At 37.0% G+C, this 21,751-nt stretch overlaps 1 protein-coding gene across 1 annotated transcript in view; it reads left to right on the plus strand.

The window, feature by feature from the left end:
- The window catches only part of DOCK3 (dedicator of cytokinesis 3), a 494,638-nt gene that overhangs the window by 148,306 nt on the left and 324,581 nt on the right, over nt 1–21,751 (plus strand). The window contains exon 4 of the mRNA XM_011992509.1: nt 12,168–12,316. Coding sequence (XP_011847899.1) covers nt 12,168–12,316 — 149 coding nt within the window. The remainder of the gene's footprint in view (nt 1–12,167; nt 12,317–21,751) is intronic.

Genomic DNA, 21,751 nt, shown 5'->3' on the forward strand with positions numbered 1-21,751 from the left:
TTTTGATTTGCATTTCTCTGATGGCCAGTGATGATGAGCATTTTTTCATGTGTCTGTTGGCTGTATGAATGTTTTCTTTTGAGAAATGTCTGTTCTGAGAAAAAAATTATAAATAGTTTCTGTCTACCTTATTCAGAGTAACATCTTCTTCAAAAGTAAAGGTTGACTTAGTCAAGAGGGTACAGAATTTCTTCATACAAAGTTTTAAAAAATAGATAAAATGAAACAATTTTTAAAGGGATATATTAAGTAGTTAAATTTAAAGGAACAAAAGGATACTAATTAAGAAGATGGTTACCTGTAGGAAGTTGAAAAGGATTATTATTAGAGAGGTGCACGTGAGACTCAACAGCAAAGGCCAGATGTGGTGTCCTGGAAACACAACTAGAAGACTTGTTAATGTTTCGGAGCCAGGCTCAGAGCAGAGTGTCTTTTGGAGGGAAGTCAAGGAATATGGTAATAGTCACAATCACAGAGCCCTTACTGGGTACTAGGCACAGTTAACCCCTGTAATAATCCTTGGTAGATGACCTTATTCTTTTTTCTTTTTGTAAAGGGATGAGCCAATTGAGGCACACAAGTAGTTAGTAAATTTGCCTAAGGTACTGTAGTTGGCAGAGTTGGGATAGAAAACCAACCATTCTGACTCTAAAGCCAATACCCTTTCCCACTGTGTTAGGCCATTCTTGCGTTGCTGTAAAGGAATGTCTGAGATTGGGTAATTTATAAAGAAAGAAGTTTAATTGGTTCACAGTTCTGCAGGGTGTACGAGCATGGCCTTGTATTTGCTCAGTTTCTGAGGAGGCCTCAAGGAGCTTTTACTTGTGTCAGAAGACAAAATGGGAGCAGACACATCACATGGCAAGAGTGGGAGGAAGGTGGTGGGAGAGGTGCCATACACTTTTAAACAATCAGATCTTACATGAACTCACTCATCACCAAGGGGATGGGGCTAAGCCATTCATGAGGGCTACACCCCATGATCCAAACACCTGCCACTAGTCCTCACCTCCAATAGTAGGGATTACATCTCAACATGAGATTTGGAGGGGCATTTGAACTATATCACCCACTATGCTCTATTATCTTTATATTAAAGAATTATGAAACTCCAGAGAAAGGATGAGTAGTAGGAAGGCAGGAAATGATTTGGATAAATTTCACAGGTTTGTTTGAAGTTCTCAGCTTTCTTTTTTCACGAGGTAAGACAGTCATTTAAAAGGACTAGAGTAGGCTGGGTGCAGTGGCTCATGCCTGTAATCCTAGCACTTTAAAAGACCAAGGCGGGTGGATCGCTTGAACCTGGGAGTTCAAGACAAGTCTGGGCAACATGGCAAGACCTTGTTTCTATAAAATACAAAAATTTAGCTGGGCATGGTATGCCTATAGTCCCAGCGACTCGTGAGGCCAAGGTGGCAGCATCACTGGAGCCTGGGAAGTAAAGACTGCAGTGAGCCATGATTGTGCCACTGTATTCCAACCTAGGCAACAGAGCAAGACCCTGTCTAAAAAAATGAATGAATGAATGGACTAAACTAGAGGTAGGAGTTAACGCAACATAATGCCTTTAATAGAGAATTCCTGGATGCCCTTGGAATTTCAGCTCTTTTCGTGTGAAAGGTCTGAGCCTGCTGCATCTCTAGAGTTTGCTTGCCAGTGTGCACCTTCCGCTTTTTTCCTTTCTTTGCCTTAGCAGGGAGACTCAGATCTTGTAGGGGCTTGGTTGGCAGGGTAGCTACTATCATTTCTGCCTTGTATGTACTGTCACCAATGTGAAAGCTGTGAAGGGACAGATGCTATATGTAATCAAGAGAGCTTTCCCTAGAGCATTCTTTTGCTGTGAAATGTGTGTCATTTCTCATCCACTCTAGGAGAATGAGATGTATAAATGGTCTAGCTTTTGTGTTGATTCTGAGAGGGATCATTGCACTAGTGCAGATTTGGCTGGTTCTATTTATTTAAAGTAATAAATAGCAGTGAGGGCTAAATTGAGACTCTGCTTAACTTTGTGACCCATAGCAACCCAATTGGGGTGGAGGATGGAGGAGGGCCTTTTATAGTAAGAATTACTCAGTTTCATCTTTTAAAAAAGTCAAAGATATATGTATATATGGATTTTTAAGTCATATATTACAGACTACTTGGTATTGAACAAATAGCTTTAAATTCCTGGCCCTATTTCTCCCCATTCCTGATTCTCACTCTACATTTTTTAAGCCCTTTTAGCTGTTTCTTCTGGTATTTTACATTTTTAAATAGTTATTTTAATGTATATCTTGATTTTTCTATTTAAGTTATAGTTCAGTGATCTCCTTATTATAGAAGATAGGAATTAAGCTCCGAATGCTCTTGTCCCTACATACATACTTTTACCCTTTCAGTACTTCCAAACTAGTTGTATCACTTTTTTTTTTTCCCCATCTGGCGGAGTCTCACTCTGTCCCCCAGGCTGGAGTGCAGTGGTGCCATCTCTGCTCATGCCATTCTCCTGCCTCAGCCTCCCGAGTAGCTGGGACTACAGGCACCCGCCACCACTCCCAGCTAATTTTTTGTATATTTACTGGAGATGGGGTTTCACCATGTTAGCCAGGATGGTCTTGATCTCCTGACCTCGTGATCCACCTGCCTCGGCCTCCTGAAGTGCTGGGATTACAGGCATGAGCCACCATGCCCGGCTGTATCACCATGTTTTGAACCAGTGTTTAGTTGTTACTGTGTCTGTGTAGCCACTTCACATATAGTGAATTAAGGTTACATTTCCTTTCTTGTGTAACTTTGTTTTTCTTATAGTTAATAATTGTTTCTCCTTTTTAATTTGCTTTATTTCCTCTGTTTTCTATGTGTCAATCTTGTGGCATAAATGAAAATCTTTGACTAGGTTCAAGAACTTCAGGTATTTTATCAGTTGAATTTTTTTTCTCAATTATATCCTGCATGGACCCTGCCACCCTCTTTGTTACTCTAACCTGAGAATTTTCTTCGCTTCTCTCCTAGGTCCCTTTGTCTCTTAGGTTAAGTCAGTGTTGCTTTAATTCTTGGTTAACGGTTAACTTCCTCATTTGGTGAAGCACTTTCCCCATAGCTTCCTGAAAAAAAAAAAAAAAAAAAAAGAAAAGTGTGTGGGAGAATTTTTATTTCTGAGGTTTTACATATTTAAAATGTGTTAGCTTACCCTTACCTTTGATTGATAGTTTGGCTGGATCTATACTTCTTTGTTACAAATAAGATGAAGAATTTTAAAAGCATTGGTTCATTATTTTCTAGCTTCCAGTGTTGTTGAGATGTTCCATGTCCTGTCCCAATGCCCTTCTAGTTCCTGATCCTTTTATTGACAAGTTGTTTTTTATGAAAAATTTAGTATTATCTCTTTGCCCCAGTGTTCTGAAATTTTACAATGATTTGATGTAGTTAGATTTTTTTCATTGGTAATTCTGGCTAATCAGCCAATTCTTTTAGCCTAAAAGCTAATTTCTTTCAATTCTGGGACATTTTATTTGTATTTCCTTTTTCGATACTTCCCTCCTCTTTGTTTTCACAGTCCTCTCTTCCTGGAACCCTTTGATTAGAATTGAACATCTTCAAATGATTCACTAATTTTCTTACATTTTGTCTCCCATTTATCTATTGGATTGCATTACCTTTTCATTCTACTTTCAGGCAGGATTCCTCAATTTTGTGTTTTATTATTTTACTGTTTTTTAAATATTAAATTACAACTACCCTGCTTTTAACTTCCAAAAGCCCTTTTGGGTTTTGGGTGTTATGCCCCTTTATTATGCCCTATTCTTCTTTGGATGGATGTGCTATAATTTCTATGGTCTTATAAAATATTATTGTTTCTTTGAAATTTTCTTTTATTCTTGTCATTATGTCTGTTTCCTCCAATATCTATTTTTCTGATTGTTTTGTTCCCTTCATGTTGGAAGCCTTCCTTATTATATGGTGTTCTTTGTCCATTCATATTTAAGAATGAGACATTAAAATGTTGACAGAAAGCTCTGTGAATTGGGCTAGTATTTATCAATTGGTGAACATTACTTTAGAGGGATTAGAATAGGGCTTGGCTTTTCATGGGAAAAGGTAGAGCAGCTGTCAGTATTTCTGGATCTTTTCCCCTGGGCTGAGTTTTTCTAAAGAGGAATCTTCTCTGTTCTTTTTCATATGAAGGTATCAGCCTGGTTGTTAACATTTGGGGAGCTCGATGTGAAAAGGGCAGTGGGCAGGGGTTGGGGGTAAAGGGGGATAATACTTCTAGGCTTCAGAGGTTTCTGATAATACTTCTAGGTTTCTGATAATAGGTTTACTTCTAGGTTTCTTCAGAAGTTTCTGATAATACGTCAGAGGTTTCTGATAATACTTCTAGGCTTCAGAGGTTTCTGGTACCTCCAGAAGTAAGACGCTTGCTGTGTCTTATTGATTTCTTCCCTATTTCCCACCCTCCTCACTTGTCTTCCTCCACCCTATTCTTAGGGCTTTTTAGTTTTCTATTCTTTGACAAGTCATCTGCTTTCCAGCTTTCACCTTTAATGTTTGGTAGAGTGGGTAGTTGTACATGGGAAAGATTGAGGCTGGCTTTTTATTCATCTCCCTAAGAAGAGATGCCTATGGACACATTAAGGACTGACTTTAAGTAGAGATTTGATCTATCCTGTGTAGTAGGAATGACTGTGAGCCTGAGAACGCCTCAGCTGTTTACTGCCCACTGTTAGGTAAGTCTACCTTGTTCAGTATTGTGAATGGATGCCCTTCACTTGGCATCTGTCCATCCATGAATGGATGACTTCAGCAACTACAGCCTCCATTTTCATATCTCTAATATTTTTTGTACCTTTCTACCTTTGGTGTTGTTCCTTTCTTATGAAGATCTGCTCTGTGGAATAGAAAGATTTTTACAAATCTTAGCTCTTCTGCAAATATGTGTGTTGTAAGAGAGGAATAGAGCTATAATGCTGTTTGTTATTTGGAATATCAACTGTATAATGGAGGATGTATTTGGGCTGGGGGTAGAGTGAGGATGACATCGTGGCCCTTGAGATGTGGAGGAGTTAGATGTGTGTGCCAAGGAAATAGATATTGTATAGGTACTTCCTCATATTAGTGAAGAGAAAAAGAATTTTCATATTGTTTCTTTGCGTTTTCATTTGTTGAAAATATGTGCTTGAAAGTCAGTGTAAATTAGTTTTGGTTTAAGTACTGTTTTGTTTCACAAAAATGTCTCTTTTTTACTCAGTTTCTATGTTGTTCGGCAACCTAAAATGAAAATTTAGATTCCTGGATTTAAAGATATTTTTAAAAATATCTATCTATCTATCTATCTATCTATCTATCTATCTATCTATCTATCTATCTATGTATCTATCTATCTATCTTTTGAGATGGAGTCTTGCTCTGTGCCTCGGGCTGGAGTGCAGTGGTGCGATCTCTGCTCACTGCAAACTCTGCCTCCCAGGTTTGTGCCATTCTCCTGCCTCAGCCTCCTGAGTAGCTGGGACTACAGGCACCCGCCACCACGCCTGGCTAATTTTTTGTATTTTTAGTAGAGACAGGGTTTCACAGTGTTAGCCAGGATAATCTCGATCTCCTGACCTTGTGATCCACCCGCCTTAGCCTCCCAGAGTGCTGGGATTACAGGTGTGAGCCACCATGCCTGACCGTTTAAAGGTATTTTTGACATAAAGGTCATTAGGGTTCCAACTACTGCAGTCTAGAAATTTTTTCATTATATTGGGTTGAGTTTCGGAATATAAGAAAACATTTAGAATAGGATTAGAGGTTACTTCATGAGAAGAGACTTGATTATTAGTAGTAATGAAAAAAGAATGCTGTTTTGGGAGTTTTGAATAAAGTCAAGTTCTTAATGGTTAATTTGTTAAAAAGAAAGTGAGGAAAAACCCATCTACTTATGTATAAATAAAGGAATATTCAAAAAGAAAATGTAAAATAGGGGAGATCTGGTAATCTTCCCACAGCAACTTGAAATTTAAATGCAATGTTTAGCTTCCATTAAATTGATTTTGATATACAGTTTTTAGTACTCATGGCAGGACACTATTCTCTTTGAGGAGAGCAGTATTTCTGATGTCATTTTTCTTTAATTAGATTTTTATGATGCTGTGTTAGTTTATATTAATTGGTCTTTAAGCATATGTAGTTTTAAAATAAAGGTAATATACTTTCTGGTGAATGCCCTACAACTTTGCTCATTTACTGACTTAGAGGCATCACTGTGGCATAACCTTTCTTTCCATACTGGGTTAAAAATAATTTAGCAAAAATTATCTTTAAAACACAAGCACTAAAACGTATTCTTGTTTTCTGCAGAGCTCCAGGGATTGTTTCACAACAATGAGGCAAATTGTACTTGGCGTGTGTTTGTAAAGTAGTTTAATCATTCTAAATTTATGGTTTCTAGTGACTGTTCAGTGTACTTTCCAAATAATCTGTGACTGATCTTGACAAATACTAGCCTGTAGAGTTTTTGGAGAGGCTGGATGTGTTGCTAAGATGAGCTATACAGGTTTCTTCTGCCCAACCTCCTCCTTATGGAATTTTCGTTTTATTTTAGCGGTGACAGGAAATAGGGATGATTGTGCCAGAAAACAAAACCTGTAGTGCCAACCTAATTATACTGTTATTTTAATCCACCGAGGAACAGGTCTCTAAGTAGAAAAGGATTGTTTATCCTGAGTGAGGTATTTAGCTGTTTTGTGGCATCAAATGATTCTAGGTGAATGTATGCTCTCGTGCTAGTCACCCAGATTGCTCACCTTGAGTGATATATACTGTCTTATGCTAACAAACCCAAGAACACAGTGTGGTGTTGGAGCAATGTTGGTGGAGCCTCTGCTACTAGGGTCTCTGGTCAGAGAGGTCATTAGGTTGACCTGGAAAAAGAAATTAACACCACATTGGTTATAATAACAGTGCTGCTTTACTTAATCCATTTCATTCTTTGTGCATCTTTACACAATTGGTGTAGGGCAAGTAATTTCATCTTCATGTATTTGGAAACAACTGATTTTCTATTGTAAAAAAATGTGTAATTGTTTCAATTACCTACATAACAAACCATCCAAAGCTTAGTGGCTTAAAATAACTATGTTTTTCATTCTTTTCTGGATATAGTGAACTCAGTTGTGCACTTTTCATTTAGGATTTCTCATTCTGTTGCAGTTGAATATTGGTAGGGGCTGTAGTCCTCTGAAGGCTCAACGGGGCTAAGTATTCAAGACTGCTCACTCACACCATTGAAACTCCTTACTTATGGCCCCAGCTGCCAAGAACATGCATTCCAAAACGCAGGTATCAGGAGCAGCCAGATTAGTTAAAGGCTGAGAACTGGCCTAGCTCACTGCTGCCATGTCTGTTGGTCAGAGCATTCTCAGGGCCTGCCCAGATTCAAAACTGTGGAGAAATAGACTCCATGTCATGCTGGAAGACTATCAAAGTGACATTATTGCAAAAGACCACTTGGCATGGGAGATATTGTAGTTGTCTTTGGAAAATGCAATCTGTGAAGCTCTTGATTAAAAAAAAAATGTACAATGTCTTAAAAAACTGCATTTGTATATTCTTGCATAGATACTGTATGTGTGCGTATGTGGCATAGATATTGTATATGTGTATTGTGCATTTATGTATATATTATGTGTGTATATGTACATGTATATGCATTAATATTCACATAGATAATACATATATGCCATGTTAGTTTGTTGGGCTGCTATAACAAAATTTTCTAAGTTGAGCAGTCTATAAGCAACAGAAGTTTATTTATCACATTTCTGGAGGCCTAGAAGTCCAGGATCAAGGAATTGGCAGATTCAGTGTCTGGTGGGGGTCCACTTCCTCATAGTTTGCACCTTCTTGCTATGGCTTCACGTGGGAGAAGGGATGAAAAAACGTTCCCCTTGGGCCTATTTTATTTTTTAAGGTAACAAATACAAATATTTAATTAAATATTAATAGGAAATTTGTCTGTGTGTATACATATATATGTATAAAATAATTACATATATATGTATATATGTATAAAATCATTACATATATATGTATATATGTATAAAATCATTTTAACTTTTCTTGTAGATCCGGGGGTACATGTGTAGGTTTGTTACATGGGTATATTGCATGATTCTGACATTTGGGATACGAATAATCCCCTTGCACAGGTAGTGAACATAGTACCTAACAGGTAACTTTTTCAACCCTTGTACTTCACCCTCTCCCCACCTCTAATAGTCCCCAGTGTCTGTTGCTGTTGTCTTTATGTTCATGAGTGCCCAGTGTTTAGCTCCCACTTGTAAATGAGAACATTCGGTGTTTGTTTTTCTGTTTCTGCATTAATTTTCTTAGGATAATGCCTTTGGGCCTGTTTTGTAAGGGCACTAATCCCATTCATGAGGGCTTGGCCTTTATGACCTAATCATCTCCCAAATAGTTTCACCTCCTAATACCATTTCCTTGAGGGTTGGGATTTCAACGTATGAATTTGTTGAGGGGGGAACACAGACATTTGGACCATAGCACACATGTACATGAATACACATGATGCCTCATTATCAGTATACTTCATTAGACTTGGCTAGAAAAAAAAACCACACACACACACCCCACATTACTTTTAATTAGTTTTCACAAATCTCAAAACTACCTAGCAATGAAACTAACTTTCCGGTCAATTCGATTTACCACTCCATAAGAGACTGTTTTATATTGTTTCCTCTATTCTCAAATCTCAAATACCCCTTCCCACTCTGTTCACTCCCAGCTTATGATGTTGCTTTTTATTTCTCTGGGAATAAAGCAGTCAGAGAAAAATTTTAGTTCTCTTATTACCAGATCTACCAGCTACCTGTTTCACTACCCATATTCTGTATCTTTCCTCTCTGTGAGGAAATAGGTGACACAGAGTATCAAGCCTCTTACCTAAATCAAACCCTCCCTTTTTTCCCCCAGGATCCATCTCTTCATGTCTACTCGAGGATTTAACAGCTGCATCATCACATTTTCTCTCTCTACTAGATTACTCCCTTCAAAATTTAGTTTGAAATTTTGTCAAATCTTTAAAAAACCCTTCCTTAACCACACAGTCACATTCTGTTACCTCATTTCTCTGCTTTTAGTTACTGCAGATTCTTCAAAAGAGTTCTCTGTGCTCTTTCTCCACTTCTTCCTCTCACCATCTCACTCAAACTCACTCCAACAATTTCATTGAAACTGTTCCTGTAGAGGTCAGTGACAGCCACCACAATGCCAAATCCCCTGGCCAGTTCTAAGTTCATATTTATTTAACCGCCCGCCAATGCACTTGACAAAGTCCTCCTTAAAATCCAATTTTCATTTGGCTTTCATGACACATACTCTCCTGCTTTTCCTCTCACTTCACTGCTTACTCCTTTTTGGTTTCCTCTGCTAAATACTTCTCACTTTCCTAACCTCTGAATGTTGGAAATCAATGTCGGACTTAGCATGTCCAAAATTAAACTTAGTTTCCTTCTTCCAGACATGCTTTCCAGGCCACAAAACAAGAGTGATAGTTCATTAGACTCGGCTAGAAAAAAAAACCACACACACACATACACCCACACACACACCCACCCACCCCACATTACTTTTAATTAGTTTTCACAAATGATACTGTGTTCATAACCCACATCTAGTCTATCAGCAAATTCTGACACCTCTACCTACAAAACATGTCAAAACTCCAAGCCCTTCTTAACATCAGCATTCTTACCTTCATCCAAGCAGCTGTTATGCTGTAAATTGTTGCACTAAATAGCCTCCTGACTAGAATCCCTGCCTTCCTCTTTGCCTTTTTATGGTTTATCTTCAATAGAGCACTCAAGAGTGATGCTTTCAAGACTTACACATCACTCTTCTTCTCCAAATCTCCAGTGACTTCCCATCTTGCTTAGAATAAAAGCCAAAGCCCTAAAGGTGGTTTACAAAATCTCTGTTTAACCTGGTCCCTGCGCCTCTCTGCGTCATCGTTCTTCCCTTTGTTCACTTCGCTCAAGACACACTTACCCTGTTCTTCCTGAACATGCCACGTTGACTTCCACCTCAAGGCCTTTACACTTGTTTCTTATGCCTGAAAAACGTCCCCAGTTTCCTTAAATGTTGCCACCTTACTTCATTCAGTTGTATTCTCAAAATTCAGCTCCCAAAAAGTCTTTCCCTGACAACTCCACCTAAAGCAGTACCTTCCCCAATTCCCCAACCAGCCTACCCTTGGCCACTTGATTTTTTTTTATAATTTATTACCATCATTAATGATTTGCCTATTGCCTGCTGTCTAGAACGAAAGTGCCATGAGTGCAGGGACTTTTGATTGCAACAAGGTGTTAGAACTCAGCAGGTGCCGCACAAGCATCTGTTAATTGGATGAATGAATGAATGCTTGTGGATGTATACATGCAATGGACTATCATATAGGCTTTGATGGGAAAAAATAATTCAAACTTTCTGTTTTATACTTAAACAGGTGACTTTGTTTTATCAATAAGAAATGTTTGTGTTGGAAACAAATATCACATTGCCTTTATTGCTTAATGTTCAAGATTCCAGTTTTCCAGATGATATAGTTTGCTTAGGCTTTGCTGATTTTTGAGCTGGCAGGAATTTGTGAGTTCTCACCTTTTGCCAGCATTGTGTACCATCAGGATGCTTAACTTTTCTTCATCGGTTAAAGAAAGGAGAAGTTAGAGTGTATGATTCCTAACATCTTCTAGTTTAAAATAGTTTCTCTTTAAGATGGATCTTTAAAAGTCTAATGGGGCCGGGCATGGTGGCTCATGCCTCTAATCCCAGCATTTTAGGGGGCTGAGGTAGGAGGATTACTTAGGCCTGAGAGTTTGAGATCAGCCTGGGCAACTTATCAATACCCTATCTCAAAAAAAAAAAAAAAAAAAAAAAAAAAAACCAACCAAACAAAAAACATTAGCCAGGCCTGTAATCCCAGCCATTCAGGAGACTGAATTGGGATATTGCTCAAGCCCAGGAGATGGAGACTGCAGTGAGCTATGATTATATTACTGCACTCCAGCCTGGGAGACAGAGTGAGATCCTGTCTCTTAATAGAAAAAAGTCACATTAGATGATTTCTAAGTAGTGTGATATTCTAAATACTTTCATTATAAGGTCACTGCCACCTCAAAACACTGGCTGATTCTACTGTTTTGTGATTTGCTTTGTAGCTAATTTTATTTATAGCTTCTTTGACTTGAGCTTATTTTGGCAAACATCTTTTTTAGGGTAAATCTCATACAGATATTCTACTAACATCTTAATCTGCCTTCAGAAGCATTATTTATAGATCGGTCACATCCGAAGAATTTTAATTATACGGAAACCAAAAGATTCTAAAATCAAGATTTCACATATCAGCAAATAGGACTTGAGTTTTTAAATTCATACGTTATTTTTAAGTACATCTTTTTTCTGAAGCATCTGTTCTCATGACACTTACATTTTTCTACTTTTAAGGTTAAAAACCACTATAATGTCCATAATTAAGTTTGCTAAGATGTTTCCATTTAACTCTTACAAAGGTGACAATTTTTATTAAACGGAGAAGACTGGAAATCTGTTACACCAAAGGGAGTCGGGGAACGACACACTGTTTAGAAAAGCTAATTAGAAAATTAGATGAGGCCTAGAAATCAGGAGTGAATTTCACTCCAGGGACTGTGGCTTTATATTGAAACTTCAGTTGCTTCAAAATAGGGCAAATGATTCTTCCTCTCCCAACTTGGATATCCCTCCTGGAGAAACCAGAGTTATTGCTGGATGGTTGAAATTTTTGCTTTTATGTGAACTGCAATTTCTATGAGGGAAAACAGCTCTGGGCTCCTGTGTAACATTATGTTCTAAGTTTAGTAACTTTGATTTCCTAAAGAAGTGAATAATCTAGGATGTGGTAGAGATAAATGCTACTTTTGCATGATCCAGATCAATTATGTTACTTTCTTAGATGTCACTATGTAGAGATTTTTGGATAGAAGGAGGTAATGACTTTCAGACTTTAAAATTAAGTTCCTCTTTATATTACCTTAGTGGTTCAGAGAAATGAGCACTATTCACAGCTTAACTATTTCTCTTTTTCTTTTCATTCCTTTTCCATATCTCTTTTATTTCATCCAACACCAAAAATGCCCTTTCAGAAACACAAAGTAGATCTTTTCTACAAACTACGCCATGTGATGAATGAACTTATTGACCTGCGAAGGCAGCTACTGTCTGGTCACCTGACTCAGGATCAGGTGCGGGAGGTTAAGCGGCACATCACCGTGCGCCTGGACTGGGGTAATGAGTAAGTATGAAAATTGTTTGGGTATCTCTAAGTTTCACTTGTGGTAACTCACTCTTCAGGGAGTTTGCACCTGTACAAAGCTTCTCTTTAATGATTCGAAGACGATGTTACATTCTTCACTAAGCTTTTATCATTTTTGGTAGGAACAGTTATTTGTCCTAGTTAGCAAAGGGTACTCACTGGTTCTAGTTGCTGAACCTCTTTCAGCCTCTGTTTTTGCTTCTGGAAAGAAGAGGTAAATAATACGACTAGATTATCGTATAAAGTTAAATTTCTTTGACCTCAGATTTCTTGATTCTATACCTCCTAATCAGAATACACTTAAAAAAATTTTATTGCTTTCTTCAAACGTGAATTTGGTGTCCTTTACATTTTATAGCCATACAGTGAATCTGAATGAGCATAACCTACAAATGGAAACTGTCTACATTTGTACTTTAGAATATTTTTAACTACCTTGTCATTCAGTAATAGTCTTGCATTTATGAAATGACTATGATTTGCTATTGCCATCCAAGTACAATTTGAAGACTTTGGTATGGGAAGTTAGGGTATAATTTTCAATTGATATAATTGATATATTATATCCATAATTGATATAATAATATAATTTTATAATTGATATAAATGTCAGATGTTTTTGTCTCATTCTCTTAAAATTGGGTCCACTGAACTTTTAAGTGACCAGGTTGCCTCTACTTAAAATATGCATTGCCTTAAGTATATTTAAACGTGTGTCTTTAGCTCCTTATCCTTTTTGGGAGGGGTCCACCAATAAATGAGATCTATGAGCCCATTTCTGGAAGCCGGAAAGTAGATGAAAGATTAATGACAGAGTAAGTCCATTATATGTGGAGGAAACCTTAGTTAATGAGAGAGTCAGTCTGCCTCACAGCTTCCAGAATCATGGAAGGTGGGATAGGCCTTGAAGCTTTGTAAAGGGTTTGGCTTAAAAGAGTGTCTAGGGAACAGTCTACCCCAATCAATGAGCAGAAAGCCTGGCCAGGTATTTCCTCTTGGAAAACTGGGCAACAGGGGTGTGAACTGGGACTTTGCAAAACCCTCCACATTCTGGCATTTACGGACTTTAAAGTATAATGAGCAGATTGCTCCCACTTAGCAGAAAGGGAAACTTGCCAGTCATCTACCCATGTACAAAAAAACTCTGCATTTCTTCTGCTGTCTTTTAAGTTTGAATGGACAATCAAGTATCACCAGATGTTTGAAGAAACGCTTCTACAGGAAAGAGAGAGACGAAGATTAACAAAACACCTGTGCCCAAAGAAAGTAAACTGTCCCCAGAGCAAATTGAGATTGATAAAGTACTTTAAAATAAAACAAAACAAAAACACTTTAATATCCTCAAATAGAATCTAGAAGATCTATTATGTAGAATAAGATGCCATGTAAAAGAAATGGAGAATGTAATTTCCAAAATAAAATACTCAGAGAAGATAAATTTTATGTAATCTCTAGGAAAATAAAACAAATATATAGGCAATACATGAGGAAAGAAGTTCAATACAAAGGCTCTACCCAGGGAGGTCCAATATCAAACATTTTGCCTTCCAGAAAAAGAACAGAGGAAATTCTAAAGGAATAATAGAGAATTTGTCAGAGCCAAAAAAACAGGAATCTTAAGATTGAAAGGGCCCCACCAGATGCTTATAATAAATGGGAAAACAAAACAAAACAAAAAAAACTCACAGCGAGGCACATTAAGATACCTTAGTATTCTAGGAATGAAGAGAAGACTATTTAAGGGTTTTAAAGAGAAAAATAGTTCCTCTCACAAAAGTGTAAGAATCATACTGTCCTCAAAAGTTTTATCATTAACTGGGTGCTAGAAGATAATGAAATAATATCTTCAGAGTTCTGTAGGGAAATGATTTGCCAGCCGGAGTTTTATTTTAAAAAACCCAACCATCTAATTAAGTGAGAGGGGACACAAAGCCATAAAGCCATTTTTAGATGTTCAGGGATGCACAAAAGTTACCTCTCATGACCCCTTCTTAAGAAGGGACTTGAGGATATGCTCCTGCAAAGTAGAATAAATCAGGAAAGAGGAAACATGGAATCTAATAAACAGTGGATCACACCCAAATTCTTACTGTTCGTCAGTAGAAAGGAGAAAATATAACACAAAATTGGTTATTTGTGACCTTTTTGAAGCCACAACATTCTATCCTTGTTTGTTTTGTTTAATTATACCCTCTCATGACTGTTAGTAGGATTGCTTGGCATCTACCACAGACCACCTTCTATAATAGTATATAACATGAATTTGGGTGTACCATAGATCAGTGTTCTCTAAATCTAACTTTGGGGAATAAAAATTTAGTAAAATACAGTATGTTGATGTGCAGTATAGCTACTGATTCTGCCTCTTCAAATGCAAACCTTTTTATGTTATAAAATTATGTCACTGTTTTTATTTTTAAGTCAATGATAAGAATACAGAAATTGCAAATACAACATTACTGTGTGGCAAGCAAATTGGTCACACTTGAATTGACACTAATAAATGTGTAATTCATTATGTTGCAGTTTAACTGCCACTATAGATTCCAGTAAATAGAATTATTTCAGAACTATGAGTACCTATACCTCTTTATTATGAAACTTGAAAAACAAACCAATCTGATTTTGCAATCAAATCTGAAAATATATAGATGATAGCTTAGAAACAAGTTCAAATTGTACTGGAAAAAGGCTCAGAACATTATAAATACCTCCCAGTAAATTACAGGGCTATCCAATTTCATGACTAACTTTTTCTCAATGAAATGTGTGTGTGCGTGTGTGTGTGTGTGTGTGTCTGTGAGTTGGAGGGGTATGTATATGCATATTTTAATAAGCAAAGGTAAAAAACACAGTTCCACTCCCCTCCCTACTTTTCTTCTCCCTCTTTCCTATTTCTTCTTTTCTCCCTTCCCTACTTTCCATCTTCTTTCTTTTTTTCCCCTTTCTTCCTCCCCTTGCACTTCTTTCCCTCCACCCCTGTCTTCCTTTTTTTTCTTGTTTCCTCCTTTCCTTCAGTGGAAAATATAGTCACTTAAAAACCTAAATAAGAACTTTGCAGGTGTGTCATTATTGAAAGGAAAAAACATGTCGCACCAAAACTGATAGGACTCTTCTTTCTGGTTTCTCCTTGAGCTTACCTTTTTAAAATTTTTCTTCCTATTTTGAAAGAAAAGATGGCATATTGTAAAAACAAAGTCATTTTATACCATTAGGTTATGTAAAATAGACTGTTCCACACAAAAGCTGAGAACAGATGACTATAACCATTGTTCCCATTTTATTCTGATAGTTCCACACTTCTTGTTCCACCACACTTTTATAAATGCCATAAAACCTTGAAGTTTAGCACATTAACATGTTGAATCAGTGTTTGCCAAATGTATTTTAATGTTTTAATTGATGTAATTAAATATATGATTTTAAACTCGTTATGTCTTTAAGCTCTTACACAGACATTATAGCTCTGCCTTTTCAGACTCTATTTCACAAACTACTATTTGTTATTAGTAGTGTATTGATTAAATATGTCTACATCACTGTGGCAAGTACATGGTCTCACTTCATGCACTGTTACAATGAAATGCTACTATGCCTTGGCTGGGCGTGGTGGCTCACACCTGTAATCCCAGCACTTTGGGAGGCCAAGGTCAGGAGATGGAGACCACCTTGGCTAACACGGTGAAACCCCGTCTCTACTAAAAGTACAAAATATTGGCCGGGCATGATGGTGGGCACCTGTAGTCCCAGCTACTCAAGAGGCTGAGGCAGGAGAATGGCGTGAATCTAGGAGGCAGAGGTTGCAGTGAGCTGAGATCATGCCACTGCACTCCATCCTGGGCTAGTATTTTTAGTCGTTAGGCTATTTGATCTTTGTTCTGTTCTGCAAGTGTGAATACTGTTATATCCTGTGATGTGTATCTGAGTAACATTCAGTTAGAACTTCCAAGGATAGAAACTGACCTGGTCCTGTAATCTTTCATTTAGAGTTTTAATTTAGTGAGGAACTCTCCACATCTAGATAACAATTTTTTATTTTGTTTCCTGAGATTAAGAATTATTTATTTGGCCTAAAATTTGAATATTCAGACATTAAACTTATGTGACTTAAACTTATTGGCCTATATGTAGATACTTCATAACTAAAAATTATGAAATTGTATCAAATAGAAACCAGCACTTACTACATTGTGCTCTTATATTTTTAGGAACTGCAATACTAGAAGGGCATAAAGCTGTGTTCAAATTAGTCATCATCTTTGCTCAAGTGTCTTACATAGAGAATTAGTTAATTAGATCCACTCCAAATAAATTTTAAAGTAATTTGTCTAGTGATGTAATTTTAACTTAATATTTTCAACATCTTCTCTAAAGATGCTAAGTTTCTTGTGTCTCTAATTTCATCATTACAGTAGCTAGCTAAGTTAAAATTGCATTAACCCAGAACTGACATAGCCTAATTGATCTCTGCCTTAGAAAAATACCTAAGAAATATTTTATTCTTCGAATAATAATTTAACACAAATCACTAATATATATACATATACATGTATTTATATGTGTATATATATATAAACTTCTGGTTCTTTTATTCTCTCTTTCTCCCCCTCTGTCATTTTTTCTTCCTCCTCCCCTTTTCTACTTTCTCATATTTTTACATATTCTAACCCATCTCTATCTCTTTTTTCCCACTTAGTATATGTCTCTCATCAAGGGAATTGCTTTTGGAGTAAGATATACAAGCAGTAGTTTAGTTTGTTATATGCAGAAAATATCCCCCAGTGAGTTTCCTCTAAGTAGATTTTTAGCCAGGATCCAGAAAGGTTTGTGGCTTAGTACTTTACCCTTAAGGATATACTGATATTTTCCAACTTTGGGACACCTGAAATTAGCAGAAATTTTCAATGATTTCACAGTTATGGTTCTTCCCATACCTGGTGGTGTGCTCACTGATCAGTGTCTTGCCCTGTTGACAGTCTGGGATGTCTTGACTATGTTTAAAGTATGTATGGTCGAAGTCCTGTCAAGTTTATGTTCAGTCGACTGACTAACACACACTCTTACACTGACACTCTTTTGGCATTTTTCACTTATCATTATAACCTGCACTCTGCACTTGGTAGGCACTATGTGAACATATTTGAGTAATAAAGTGGATTTGTTTTCATGCCTGGTGGACAGTTTCCTTCTGGTTTGATGTTTGACACACAGTCATCTTTCAAACAGTTATGACTAAATTGATTTTACAACTACTTGTAGCCATTAGTACTTATTACAACTTTCACAGTTATTTTTAAAAAGACAGCAGTTATAATGGAAATACCGTAAGTTACGAATGAGAACAAGCCAACTTGAGACAAGCCCAACTCCACTCTTTTAATATTAAGGCCACTTAGTTAACCTCAGTGGGCCCCAGCTTCCTCTGTTAGAAAATGGGTCTAATACTATCTACTTCCCAAAGTGCTTAGAGATGATGTACATAGCCCAAGTAAATGTTTGGGAAAGGGTAGTAATTACTAATTATATCTTTTTATATGTTATATAAATATAAATATGCTGTGTTTTCATTAGTATAGTTCTTATCTGTATGCTGTTTTTACTATAAGCATTAGAAAAGGGCACTGCTCCACAAGAAATCTTAACATCTTCATCTTTTCTGAACTGATACTGGATCCCCATCCCCTGGGCTGCGGACCCCTGTTAGGAACTGGGCCGCACATCAGGAGGTGAGCTGCCAGTGAGCCAGTATTACTGCCTGAGCTCCATCTCCTCTCAAATCGGTGTGAACCCTGTTATAGTGAACTGTGATGCGAGAGATCTAGGTTGTGTGCTCCTTATGAGAATCTAATGCCTGATGATCTGAGGTGGAACAGTTTCATCCTGAAACCATCCTAACCCTGCACCCTTGCCACCGTCCGTGGAAAAATTGTCTTCCATTAAACCAGTCCCTGGTACAAAAGAAGATTGGGGACCACTGCCTTAAAGTATCCATTGTATATAATTAATTAACTTCAGATTATTTTCTATATTCTGTGGTTCAGATGAGGAGAGGAAAAAGATAAAATAGGACATAGAATACAGAGTATAGAGCATTTAAAAGAAATAGAGATTCAGGGCCTCAGAGAGCTCCACTTAAAGAATATTGGGTCAGGATTATGTCCCTTACTAGCTGCTGTGTCCCTAGGTTCAACATGAGCTTAGCACAGAGTAGGTTCTAATATATATTCGTTGGATTATTGGAATGAATGAATGAATGATCAATGATAGGTGAGAGAAGACCAAGTATTTTTGTGAAGACTGTTTACCTAAACAATTGGTAAGACCATTTCTGAAAACTTAACTCTGTACTACATATGCATGTAGATATACATAGATGTTTGCCCCCTGCTTGCGTTCATCTGTTTAAAGAGTTTTTTATTCAGATGCCATACTTCTTTGATCACAATCTCTATAGTCTAAGCCATTTTTTGGCTAACAGTGTAACATAGGGATAATAATTAAAACAACAGTAGCAATTTACAATGCCAGGTACTGTGCTGGGTCCTTTACATGGATTAATCCTTACAACAGCCTATTATAGTAGATTTTAGACAGTGTGGTTTGGTGGTATACCCAAGATACAGACCAGGCGAACTGACATCAGAACCCATGCTCCTGAATACTGCAATGCAATGCATCTTTTGCTATGAAGATAGAGATCATGTTGACCATTCCCTGTGCTCGATGTTCACTATTCTTGGAGTAAACCATAGGAAAAAATAGCCAGGAGCCTCTTTTTGAGAGTGAAGTTTGTAGTGAACACATACTGGTTCTCACTGTCCAACATCTCTGCCTTTTTCAAATGAGGATAGTCACTAATATAACTGGCAAACTACCCTTTCTCCATTAAAGATAGTCTTAACAGGAGGAACTCCTTTTGGTTTTTACCAAATCACCCATTAATTATTCTCTTATTTCTCAAGATAATGAAATTACAAAACTGAAAGATACTGTGCTCTAGTTACTTTTAGGAGAGGGAAAACACTCTGCTCTCAAGAGAGGATCGACATGAAGAATATGAACATTTGCATGACTCAAAGCTACTGTATTCTCTATGTCTAACACCATTGGTAGGATACATGATAGTTCCTCAGAAAGTTCTGTGGGGTGAATGGATATTTATATGGGTGGGTGGCTGACTGTACAAGCAAGCTAAGGTTGCCATGATGCTAAGATAGAGTTCTTATAATACCAGTCTCCAGACATGGCCATCACTGTGTGGTGCACTACCACAGAGGAGCACATACACTCAATTCTAGGCCTAATGACTTAAGTGTCATCTGGATATTTTTTAAACTGTTGTATCTAATACATTTTTTTTTGAGATGGGGTCTTGCTCTGTCATCTAGACCGGAGTGCAGTGGCATGATTTTAGCTCACTGCAACCACTGCCTCCTGGTTTCAAGTGATTCTCACGCCTCCGCCTCCCAAGTAGCAGGGATTATGGGCACACACCACCACACGCAGCTAATTTTTGTGTTTTTAGTAGAGATGGGGTTTCACCATGATGATCTTGAACTCTGACCTCAGGTGACCCACTCACCTCAGCCTCCCAAAGTGCTGGGATTATAGGCCTGAGCCATGGCGCCCAGCTGAAAACATTTTTTTTTTTTTTGAGACAGGGTCTCACTCTGTCCCTGAAGCCTGAATGAAGTGAGACAATAATAATGCACTGCAGCCTCAAACTCCTGGGCTCAAGTGATCCTCCTGCCTTAGCCTCCTGAGTAGCTGGGACTGCAGTCACATGTCATCACAACCTGGCTAATTTATTTATTTTTTTTTAGAGATGGGGGTCTCACTGAGTTGCCCAGGCTGATCTCGAACTCCTAGTCTCAAGCAGTCCTCTCTCCCTGACTTCCTAAAACTGTGGGATTATAGGCATGAGCTACCGCACCTGGCCATAAAAAGCACCTATTTTGATTATATTATTTACTCATTCTTTTTTTTTGTTGTTGTTTCCTAATTGTAGACTAGTTCACATATATTTTTAGATTTTGGATAATTAAAGAATATGTATGAAATGTTGTCTCTTCATTTTTTATTATTTTAAAAAGTTTAAATAATGTGACTACAGAAAATTTTGAAAGTGTTTTAAATAGTACTATTTCAGTTTTCTAATAAAAATGCTAATATTCTTGTGATCTTTCCATTGTTTTTCCATCTCTCCTTAGAAGTATTTTAAATATTTGAGATTATATCTGCAAAATTATCTTTATAATGTCAGTTGCTTTTTTTAAGAAGAGAGGTAGAAAGGATATACTGCAGCTCTCTCTTAAACTCCATGAACACTACTGCCTTTGCATGCTCTAACCGTTAGAAGCCAGAGGCCTGAAATTGTTTCAAGTAAATGAAGAATAGCTAATAAGAGGTGATGGAATTGAGTGTTTCTTTGATATAAGAAGTCAGGATTCCAATTGTAGAAAAATAAAATTTCATAGATTTAAATGCATCAACTTCAGTTGGCATAGTTTTATCATTAGATTGTAAACCATCATGGATAAGGCCAAAAGTTTGTTACTGATCTCATTATGCAAAACTGTGGGTTATTTTTAACATTTGATTCAAAACTTTTTTCTCTTTAAAATCTCATTTTTTAAATTAGTGGATAATAGAAAAAAACACTACTTTGACAGAAAAACGTAAGTTTTTATCCTTTAATAGTCATTTATCCTTTAAATTATCATTTAATATGTTAGTTTTTATCCTTTAAATTATCATATAATATAATAACATGTTTTTTCTTTTTTTCTTGCCTGCTAGAAAGTGTACATCTAAATTTTAATTCTTAATCCTAGTAACCATTTTAGCATATGCTATTAGTACGTTTGCTTCTATAATACCTCCTCCATATAGGTTTGATTTTCCATTTTTACTTTATCAACCTTACTGCAATGTAATTTTATCATATTTTCCTATAAACGGGGTATAAATTGTAAATGAATCTGAATTTTGGATGTGCACCTGATTTTATTTTTAATGACGAGTTTTATGCACAGAAAGAGCTTACAGATTTAGCTGTGCTAGCATGTTCTAAAATAGTTCATAGTCTAGTTGAAGATATAAAAAAATCTTTCTTCTTCTATAATCCCATGGAATGCTTTTGCCAGACACAATAATTCATAACCCTTGTTTTGTAGTAGGGTGGTCACAGAGCGTCTCCAAAATTCTGATGAGAGTTATAGACCCTCTCATCAGAAAAAATATATAATGAATACACACACAAACTCATCCAGTGTCATAAGTAGTTTCAGAGGTCTACAACCCTATAAACTCCATTGAATTCCTGGCTTAGAACTGTTGTCTTAGAGTGTGAAAAAGGAGCTAACATTTATTGACCATAAATTAGATACCATTTTGAACCCAAAATGTCCAGAG

The sequence above is a fragment of the Mandrillus leucophaeus genome, unplaced genomic scaffold (assembly GCF_000951045.1).
Source record: "Mandrillus leucophaeus isolate KB7577 unplaced genomic scaffold, Mleu.le_1.0 Scaffold412, whole genome shotgun sequence".
NCBI classification, from domain to species: Eukaryota; Metazoa; Chordata; class Mammalia; order Primates; family Cercopithecidae; genus Mandrillus; species Mandrillus leucophaeus.